Raw genomic sequence first — 11,419 nt, forward strand, 5'->3', positions numbered from 1 at the left:
TGTTTCTGGCCTCCATATTTACTTCTTATAAACGGTTTCCTTTATGAATAATTATTAAGATTTTTCCAATTATAACTTAAATATCCACAAATACTATATTGTACAAGCACCTTTTTGCTATAGAACTCTCCTCTGATGATGTTATCAGAGCATATTGAGCAACTTGGTGAATTTTTCATTGGCATTTGTTTAGTTTTGCCATTTCCACTTTTCAGATTTTGAAAATATCATCAATTTAAAAATAGTTCAACTCTTTCTTTGGTAGCATCATGCTTTTTTACCTTACAAACAACTAGATTTAGTTGGAAAAGATAATTGGCATCCATCTGTCCCAAGAGACAATGGCGTGCACCTCCAGAGTTTAAGTCAAATCTCTGGAGAATCACAGAGCATGCTGTGGCTGAGGAAGCTGGTAACTCGTAAGTGCTGCACAGCAATGTGTTTGGCACCAACTTGGCTTCAGAAGATGCTGTGTGGAGGCATACAAGATAGAATTACAGTAGTACCTCGGTTTACAAACACAATTGGTTCCAGAAGTCTGTACTTAACCTGAAGCGTACTTAACCTGAAGCGTACTTTCCCATTGAAAGTAATGGAAAGTGGATTAATCCATTCCAGACGGTCCGTGGAGTACTTAAACTGAAGCGTACTTAACCCGAGGTATGAGTGTAATTGGTTCCAGAAGTCCGTACTTAACCTGAAGCGTACTTAACCTGAAGCGAACTTTCCCATTGAAAGTAATGGAAAGTGGATTAATCGGTTCCAGACGGGTCCACGGAGTACTTAAACTGAAAATACTCAAACCGAGGCGTACTTAAACCGAGGTATGACTGTATAGAATTTTAGAGTTGGAAGTAACAAGGCACACTGAAATGTGAAACTAGCCACAATTTTAGATACATATATACTGAAAGAGAGGGTTGAAGGAGATTTTAGAATTCTCTGACACAGCCTGTAATCTCTAATTACTGAAAAAGGCACAGTCTCATTTTTGAGACTAGGCACAGAGGAGGGTGGGAAACCACAAGTTAATATTAAATGGGCTGCCCCAGAGGTGCAAGTAAAATAACTTGCCCTGCTTTTCTAGGGACTAGGGAAAAATATGTATCTCTTTTTACTGTGCCACCAATTTTAAAGTAATTAAAATCACTGAAGTTAGGTGAGAACATAACTTAAAAGAAGTTGCAATTTAAAACATTACTGCCTCATTTTTTTACAGAGGAGATTGAAATGTCTCACATTCCTGATACTTTGGTCTGTTTATTTGCTGGATGAAGGCCAGACTGTAGCAGCAATTATTTAAGAAATGGTCAATGCAGGCATTGCAGGGCAGTTTGTATCCTTCCCATAATTTTGAATATATTTTTCTGCCTATATTTTTGTGTGAAATAATGTGCTTAACTTTGGCTGGTTCATATCTCAACCGTTACTATGTTGAAAGTAGTGCTCGTTTACAGAAGAATAGACCTTGTGTGTCTGTATGCACAAGCTCACACCTTCTTGGTCATAGGAAGAGAACGTTAAGCACTCAAGTTTTTGCTTTTCATTGTTTTCTACTATTTCTGTAGAACCAATTCAGCTCTTCACAGTGTTTTGCCTTTTATTTTAGCCCTGATTTTGAATTAATGACTTCTACAATGTGGTGCTTTGGGGCCATTGGTACACATAACTTTTCCTATAGTCTTTTCTCTTCCTTTGCAAGTCTTTTTTATTTCAGATGCAGACCGTCTTTTCAGGAGCAATATTAGTAGTTTAGCCCCACAATCTGCCACCGATAGCAAATCTCTTTACATTACTTCATCCAGTCCTAACACTTCTGTGGTATGGATTACTGGAAGTCATGCATAACAAATTGTAAATGTAGCAATTCCCTAGGCATTTATCTAGCCTAATCCATTATTATCTTAGTTTTGGGGAGCAGACTATTGGCAATCCTAATCATTGCAGTCTATAGTAAAAGATAAATCATTGTACAGTATTACAGTATGGAAATAGGTGAATTACTTTTAGCTGACCTCAACCCCTCCCCTTCCCTCCATAGACTATTTAAATTTAACTGCTAGAATTGTGTGGAAGTACTAGTTTCACCTATCTGGTGAATTCAGAGTAATCAACCAAACTCAAAGCTTTGTGGGTGCCATAACACATCCAATATTGTCGCTGGGGTTGAGCACAGAATTAGAGCCATGTTTGTGATTGGAGAGAGTATGTGAAGAACTGACTGCAACATTGAGACAGTTGGGAAAAGAAAGTTGCCCCTGGTCTGAGACAAATGTATACAGTTCTACTAGGTGAAAAGTGCAAAATGGCAGTGTTGAAAAATGAAGTAAGCCTCATTGATTTGAGTGACACATAATAGATCCACATGTGATTTGCAGTAAAATGGTGACAGATTGAGATAATATAAAGTTCTGAAAAGATTGATTTAGGAAAAATACGTGATAGAGGAAAGGAAGATTGGCAATAGTATCAAATTTTAGTTGACTAATGTTTCATTCCCTTCCTTTTATCTTTAGGTATGGCTTTCCCAACGAAAGGCTAAGAATTCAAGAATGGTCTTAACTGAACCCTCGTCAGAGCTGACTTTAACAAATGCTTAGTTTTCAGCAGCCTTGAAAAAACATAGCCTAGCAGTCAGTGACTTACTTGCACTTTTTTGCACATAGAAATAAAAATGCTATTAATTTGGTATAGCCTGTACTATGACAAACTAGCTGTGATTTATGAGTGTATGGTAGTATACTGACTGCTATGTATTCTGTACTATTTGCTTTACTAATCACCTAATTCATTGCAGTTCACAGTTATTGACTTAGTTTTAAACCACAGTCTGTAGGCTTGAGGAATTGCTTTAAAACTTTTTTAAATGGTAAAAACTGGAAGTTGTTTTAAAATTAGCAAAGAATCTTCAGTATTAAAAATGGCATTATTTAAGGTAGTCCTGCTGCAAGGAAGGCACTTCAGTGAATATGTGACTAGTAAAGCTCAAATGTGCTTGGGTCTAGTAGATTTCATGAAACTGTAATCCTGAGTTTGTAAATGAATGGATAATGCAGGTTAAGGCCCGGATGTTTAAAATAAATGCAATATTAATCTGCACAGGTATACTTCATATATTAAGATTAAAATTTGAAACTACTGTGCCTTAACTTGTTGCTTTCTTAAAATGATTTTTTTTTTAGAAAGTGATCATTTTAAATCCATTTTGATAAGCCTGCTGTTAATGTTTTATCAAATGTTTTCTAACTGTCTTGGTAATTGCAATTTAACTAGGTGCGGTGGCTACTAAAGTTCGAAGGCACGATATGCGTGTCCATCCTTACCAAAGGATTGTGACCGCAGACAGAGGTTAGTTTAGTTCTGCAGTTCTTGCTTATAAGAAATGCTTTGAGTGTACATGAAATTTGCAACACCACAGCTGGTTAACCAAATACTATTTTGACCATTATATTGATGTTTTACATTAAATTGAAGTGCTAGTAATATCTGTTCCAGAGGTTTAAAATTGTTAACTACTGTACTCTTTTCATCTAAATGATTTTTTAAAAAGAAAACCTTCAGTGTATTCAATATTAAATGCTATAACTTGTTCCTTTTGTAAGCACTATGTATGATTCAAATTCAAGCAGGACTGAAGTCTTAGTATTGCATTAATAGTTGACCCTCCCATGTGACTATTATTAATTGGAGATATCAGATTGGTGTTGCAAAATATAATGAATGGATGGGCGCTTAATGAGATAGAAGTAAATGCTTTCTTATTATTACAGGAGAAAGTTGAAGATTTAGTTTCCTCTCTTCTGATAAATGGTTTGTGCCACTGTACTGTAACTTAAGCAGATATCTGAGAACAAAACTCATCTCTAAATTTAGCAAAACAAAACAAAACAGTAAAATTGATATATCAGAAGTTGGTTAGGGTTTGTGCTGATAAATAATATTTCACTTCTGTTAAAAAATATAAATTTTTAGTTACTGTATATCATTTGATGCTAAAATACATTTCTTGAACTTGTTACAATTTTGACATTCTGGTTAGCAAAGACAACTGCGTTTGAACTCTTTGCCTTAGCTAACGGATGGAAAATAAATCTTCATTTTCTCCTTTTACATGAAATGTAATTCATGTTCCTCGAACTCTTGGACCCGTGAATGGTTTAATCCTCCTGTGAAAAGTGAGCTCTCGGTTTATTGACATTGAGTGTGCTACTGGCAGTAGTGTGACTGTGTATTCTCAGGAGCATTTATCCCACATGTAGAATCAGCTTGGTTTGTGGATTTGATAAGTAGCAGTACTGCCTGTTTCCGTAGAAATCCTCCTTCCCTACCTCACAGGGGTGTTGTGGGGCTTAACGTGTGTTGTACAGTTATGGAATACAAACTAGAATGGAAGTGTTGAATTGCAGTGCGTGAGGTATAAGAGTTTTCTGTAGGTTTGATACATTTGATAACATTCAGGTTATGGCTCTTTTATCTACTTGCAAGACTTAGAAGGTTGTATAACACCCCATGAGCCCTTTCATACATTTAACCTGCTCTTGGGCTCATACCAAAGCAACTCAGTGTTACTACAAACATTCCAAACCAGAGTAGTAGTTGAATAATCGGGAGCATTTCTAAAATGCTACAACAAAATTAATATAGTTTCCCTCAATACATTACTTAGTTATAACAAGCTTCTTTTGAACAATCTCTCCCCCTACCCTACTTTCTCCCTACATACAGAGATTGTGCCTTTCCAGCTCTATCTTTGTTAGATTGCCCAAATGTGAGTATAATATTTGAATAGGGTGTACATGCAGGGGAAGAAAAAGAATGCACATAGGCCCAGTTCACTTGGTTCACATATTTGAGGAATGGGGTAAATTACATGATTGTGCTTAATGCAATTACATGGATTTTACATGCATGTACACTATTAAAGTGTTATTAACATAATAAAGGGATGTGTAAGGATGCTGGAAGCAGGACAGCTTTGTCTGGTGAATAGGGTGGGAAGGAATAATTTCACACTCAACTGCTGGTAAGGAAAAAAGGTAGCAGAAAGTATTGCCGAACTCAGCCACAGACTGTCCTTGTTTCTGTTTTTTTGCAGCTGGAAGGTTTGAGCATTTGGGTCCTAACACAGGCAGTCAGTTAGTTACTTTTGCTTCTAACTAGATGTGGCTGTTGGGAAATATTTTGTAGGTTTGTTCGGTCAGATTTTGGCTTCAAGTAACTTGAGGATGTAGCATCAAGGTTTTTAGTTTTATTAACTATAGTCTTGGAATTGGAATTCCTTTTAGTAGCAGGGGCTCCCAAAGTGCCTTCTCAATTATAACTACTATTGTATATAATATAAGGAGGTGAAGGTGACCTCCTCAATGTTTTTCCTTCAGTGCTTATTGAAGGTTTTTTGCTAATGGTGCTATATGATTCAAAACTAAGTGTAATTACTGAACACTGTAGGTAATTTAAGATTTCATAAAATTCTAATATAGTATTTGTGTTCATTTTAAGCTGCAGTAGATTGGAGTGCTACACCTGTTTCTCTCAATAGGATTGTTGTGCACATATATTGGTATTTTGTTTAGATTTTATTTAACTGCTTCCATACAACCAACTTCTAAGTTAAAAGAAATTTCACTTTTTGAAAATTTCCATTATGCTAAAATTAGTAGGCACTTTCTATTTACACTTGCTGTGGATTTATAATACTTTGATTACCTGTCCAATATTGATGGTAGTTAAAATACAATGTCAGTAAACCGAATTGCTTTCTCTTCATAAGGAAAAGCTGCAAGAAGACGAGAGGCAGAATGTACATTCACTGGGTCTATGGTTAAACTTTTATCCAAATTATGTTTGCTACTATTATATTCTCTCATTAAGCAAGCTGTTATTCTTAATGCTGGCTTACATGTAAGCATTGCATTCAAAGCAAGAGCCCACAATTTGTCAGCATTCTTTTTCTAAGTTTAGAATGGAAGAATTCAGCAGTACTTAATTAATTTCTGCCAAGGTTAAGGCCCCGCTATATAAATAATACAAAACTGAATTTGATTCATGTAACGAGAGTGACTGACTGATCTAATTGTAATAAACTGTAAATGGTGTGTGTTGCACAGTTGACAAACCTGTGTGTACTGTAGAAGGCCAGGGACTTGGCAGAGGATGTATCACAGGTGTACTGGTATCTTAAGATAGCTTGCATTGATTTTATAAACCACAAAAAATGGCAATGCTAAGGCCATAACTGAATGTTTTTTCCCCTCAAAGCCAATTGTCACATAATTTATGTCTAAAATTTGTAATACCATTTTAATCAAAATTGTAGTAAGTACCAAGAATGCTTTAAGATTCCGGATATCTAGTATACATTTTAAGGTGGCAAGATGGTGCCACACTAAATATTTATTTTTTTAATTTTGTTTTTTGTTTTTGACAACATTTTTAGCTTAAACCCCACTTCTCAGCATTTTTTTAAAAAAAATTCAATAAATCAGGGAACATGAGGTCTCATTTAAGTTACAGCAATAATGTTTAGTGTTCATGAACTGTAGCCTAAATGATAGGCCATAGAAACAATGTAACATGTGAAGATGAATCCAACCCATGATGTCTGTCATTACATAGTGTGCTATCTGTGAACATTGCACCTACTGAATTTCATTTTATAAAATGGCACAAATCTGACTTTGCACTGAATACCTTTCTCACTTCCATCTCCTCTGCTTTAGTCAATGGCAACAGTACAAATATTTTTTTCAAACCTCAATTTATTAGAGATGATAAAGCTGTTGAATGAGTCTTAAAATTTGTACTACTGTAAAGTGGACCAAGTTGTTGAAGGAGAATGTGAGAGAGTCATTAAAGAAGGAACAGCTCAAGAACATTGGGAATGATAACTTTCCACTTGAGAACTTTTTTATGTTTTACTGTAATTTTTGTGTGTGTTTTGGAAAAGAAAATAGTATTTACAGGTGGCTTCTTTTAAAATATAAAAATATAAAGCAGGAATGTATATGAAATGTCAGATTTTATTGTATTTGCAGAGTATTAGCTTTGAAAAAAGAGCTGTTTGTAGTTTTTAAAATGCCTTATTAGTATCAATTAGATTTCCTCTATTTTTGATGTAACTAGAGCATTTTAAGTATAGAATTTAAAATGGCAGGACTTTTACAGTGTTTACATACAAGTGCATTTTCTTAGTGTCCTATATGTGTAAAATAGCATTTTCAGCAGGAAAAGCTGGCTAGAACATTTGGCCTTTTCCTGGTCCCTATGATGATGCCTACACTTCTAGACTTCAATTTAGTATTGCTTTGTATCATGAAGCCAAGAAATTCAATGTTGTTTGTAAATAGAATCATTGAAAAGCAATAAAATATATTGAACAAAAAAACTTGTTTGGCCCATAGTTTATGTGAAACCAAATTGTTCGTGACAAATCAAATTCCTTAGATTCATTTCTTTTAACAATCAGTTTTTAATAATCACATCCATCATTACTACTTGCTTTGATGCTTGCACATGGGAGAATACTAATGCTTAATAGCAGTCAGATACTGATATGGTGCACTGACTGTTCTAAATTCTTTTACCAAGTTCCAGAAACCGTTCATTGTTTTTCCCCCCCTTTCATCGACTGCTACTAACCATTAGATATATTTTATTTCTATTTTTCCTTGTTAACCAGTTTTGTGGGAGTGGGCTTCTCCTTCATATGTTCAAATCATGATAGAAGGCTGTCATGATTTTTATTGCATTCTGTAGATGGTGTCAAGCAGTATGTCAGAATTAAACATGCTTGTTTTTATTAGTTGTGATTAGTTTTCATGTTGTCATTAAGCCGTCACTAGCTGAAACTAATCTCTTCTCTATCTTTCTTTCTTTTTTGTTTTGTTTTTGTTTCTAACCACCCAGCCGCCACCGGCAACTAACCTATGACCTTCTGACCTCTGAACTCTTCACCCAATGATGACCTGACCATGCCTGCCTGCTGATCAGTTAACTGGTAATCGCCTTTGCTTGCCTGTCTTCAGTGCAGCGAGCTGAGGCACTTGTCCGTTCGTCTTACCATCTAACAAAAAGACAAAGAAATTGTTGTCCTCCAACTCAGCTTTTTTTCCCTGTTTGGGTGAAAGTGGTTCTAGAACCTGCACTGAATAGTAGTAAAGCAATAAGGTCCAATTCATCCCTCCGCACTGATCATCTTTTAGTGTCCCACCCTAAATGAATGGTAAGAACGGCCTCACTTGAGAGATGGAGGCAGATGTCCCTTAACTCCCTGATGACAGAGGCAGTTACTGTGAGACTTCTAGGAATCTTTTTCTTCTCATAAAGAAGTCAAAGTTCTCTTTGAATGTACTGTGTGATGATGCATCATGCATGAACCTTTGGTCAGGGATGTCATTGGTGAAGGGATTCCTAAAAGTATTCAAAATTTGACATGCAGTGTAGTCACTACCAATGCCCTCAAAGGGCAGAAGATGCAGCCTTTTTTATATTACCTGCCAAATTGGGTGTTTTTAAGAAGAAAAAAGTGCCATGAAAGATAGGTTACTGAATTTTTGAACTACATCAATGCATAAACTAAACAGCAACACTATTGAAGCTAATCCTGAGATAATTTCTTTTACTATACATCAACTTCCTTAAAAGATTACATGAGTACAAGGTACATGCATTATGTGTCACATTACTGGGCAAACTGTTCAAATATTTTTTTAAACCTCCCTGTATAGAGAAATTTCATTAAGGATGTAAAAGCCATGCTTGCCTATTTGCTGTATACATGTAATGAAATTGTAGATAAAGTGTAGTGCATTGAAACAAATTGAAAAAAGTAGATACTTTTACTATACAAGGGTGCTGGTGCAGAAAAAAAATATATTTTTGGAAATGTAGCATTTTATACTTTCAAGTGTTATAAAAAAGAAAAAAGAACAAAGAAACCCTTTATTTCATTAAATGATTTTTTCTGGTGGTTGTCGAGAAACAAAAGACCAAAAGAGCCTTTTTGTCTTTATTTTTTATTTTTTAAGTATTGGAATAAGTATAAAGAAGAGAAAGTGCCTTATTTTCTTCATGGTCATTTAGTCAGATGTCTCGTATAATCCGCTCCTCCCTCAGACAGCAAGTTAATGCATGCCACTCTGTCGCCCAGTATGTGAAAAGAAGCTGTGAGGAAAGACAAATGAGTTGACCATTTAAATTACCTGGTTTTTGCCATAGCATAATGCAACTTTGTCAGATCTGAAACTGTGAAATGGAATTGTTCCACCAACAGCCAACCGCAATATTTTTGTAACATGTTCCCTCTTCAATTGTAGACAATATATTTTTATAGTACTTGCTCAGCCTTAAACCAAAGGGTTCTAAGATGCAGTCTCATTCTAAATCAAAGTATTAGATTACACTATTTATACAGTAGCAAGTGTTATCCCCCCACCCACCACCCACCCCCGGAATAGGTTGCATTGTCCCTATTTGAAATAGATATGGGAAAACACAGCAGAACGTGAACTTGCCTACAGGATGATTTTTGTCCATGACTAAACTGAGCATTCAGACAGTCTGTCTTTAAGCATGTTTTGGGTTTTTGTGTGCTTCATCTACAATGCCAAATAGTGTGTACTCCTCATCAAACTCCTACTTGATGAATGTTAACTGCCGGTTGCGCTTTACTGAAAAGGAAAAGAAGTATCAGTTAACTATCTGGAAGTTCAGCTATGCTTCAGTTTGAGTCAGTAAACATTTACATAGCTGGGCTAGTGGTGATAAAACACTTTACGCACAAAGGTGAAGTAAAAAAATATGAGCAAGTAGTGATACGTTAATTGCTTTGAGCAGATTTGGCAAAGATCAGGTGATAACCCCCCTCCATTGTGTCAACTTATTATCCTAGAAATCTTCACAGCTTCCAAATCAAAGGTCAATAGTAAGTTAGGTAAGAGGGCTTACTTTTTAAGCACCTGCATGGTGACTTGGTCTAACCATTGTGTCTCACCTGGAAACAAGTATCAATTTATTTACTATGCAATAAACATACATCCTTTTGTATTCAGCTAGCTTTTATTTTATCTTGCCACTGGCTTTGTCTTCCTGTTACACATAGGTTTTTTGGTTTGACTTTCAGTATATGCTGTGCCATTTTGATTTTTGTTTGGTTGAATAAACTTGCAACACTCAAAAATTTTGGAGAGAGAATTGCTAAAACATAACCAGTATTTGATCCAGTTTCATCTCAACTATGATAAACCTGGACATTTTAAGATGCTGATCAAAGGTCTCTTCTTGGGAGAAGTGTGACTTATAAAAGTAATGTTCTGAAAAAGTTTGAAGACTTAGTTGACAACATTTTGGATCAACTTAAAGCATGACATTTGAAATCTCTGAATGCCTTGGTTCTCAGTATTATCATTCTTTATTGAATTTTTCTTTATTAAAATATGTAGTTTAAGACTTTTTCTGACAGTATTATGTAATTTTTTTTTAGAGTGGGTATACATACATCGCTTGTATGTTACCATACAGACAACATGTATTTGTCTATTCCTTTTACTTTAGTTTGATGCTATGTATGTACCATAACCAACCTATTGCCTATGAGAAACATGTAAGATAATGTATTTACAGCCATTGTTACAAGTTTATAATGTATTTTTCTATCTTGTTTTATATGTATGTTATATAACATTCAGAAGAATTTTTTTCCTGATTGAGAAAAGGATACAAAAATGCAAAACCCACAATTTTGATAACTGAAAATTGCCAATTGTTTTGCAGTACTTTATTATTATATTGGGAGTGTTGTCTTTGGGCTTTTAGTTAGCTACTGGATTGAATACATTAGACATATCTGGGTTTTAGTTGGGTTTTTACATAGCTTGCATTTTAATTCTTTGGTTCTTTGCTGTTTCTATTAACCCATAGCATTATTTTAATAAATGTTATAATACCAACCTACTAACTCTGGACTATGTCAGTTTATTAACCATTACATGTTTAATTAAAATAAACAAGGAAAGACGGAAGAATGTAAAGTCTTGAGTTATTGGACTAACCCTGAAGAACGTGACCACCGATAACACAACGTGACTTGTTTTATGTTGTTTGTTTGGCTGACATTCTGCACACTACTATTAAATTGGCTTTGGTCATTCTGGCCTCTTACCTTGGGGGTAGGTGCCAATAGAGTTGGGAACAAGTAGCATTATTGGAGGCATTCTTGTAGAGTCTTTCCACTTGCCTTTCAGCATCTGCATTACTAATTCCACACTTTCCTTCTCTGAAATAATCACTGTCAGCTCACAGCAAAAGGGCAGAGATACCAATCTATTGGTAAATTATGTTATGTGCCCAGAGGAACCAGTTTGATTCTTTGTTGAGCCATTTTGAAACTACACAAATTCAGTGTGATTTGAAGCACTGATTA

General features: G+C 35.3%; 1 protein-coding gene across 23 annotated transcripts in view; it reads left to right on the plus strand.

Annotated features, from left to right (window-relative positions):
* QKI (QKI, KH domain containing RNA binding) overlaps window positions 1–10,950 on the plus strand; it is a 113,402-nt gene extending 102,452 nt beyond the window's left edge. For 4 of the 23 annotated variants that reach the window (XM_035108588.3, XM_035108586.3, XM_035108589.3 and 1 more), the window contains 3 exons: window positions 3,274–3,348; window positions 4,726–4,768; window positions 7,906–10,950. In XM_035108588.3, the coding sequence (XP_034964479.1) occupies window positions 3,274–3,348; window positions 4,726–4,757 (107 nt within the window). In that variant the 3' untranslated portion in view covers window positions 4,758–4,768; window positions 7,906–10,950. Of the gene's footprint in view, window positions 1–2,515; window positions 3,349–4,725; window positions 7,385–7,905 lie in introns of those variants that run through there. The other 19 variants (XR_015949032.1, XR_004692152.3, XR_015949033.1 and 16 more) reach the window with 8 other exon arrangements.
* Window positions 10,951–11,419: the final 469 nt, after the last annotated feature.

Source organism: Zootoca vivipara, chromosome 3, assembly GCF_965207765.1.
Source record: "Zootoca vivipara chromosome 3, rZooViv2.hap1.1, whole genome shotgun sequence".
NCBI lineage: Eukaryota > Metazoa > Chordata > Lepidosauria > Squamata > Lacertidae > Zootoca > Zootoca vivipara.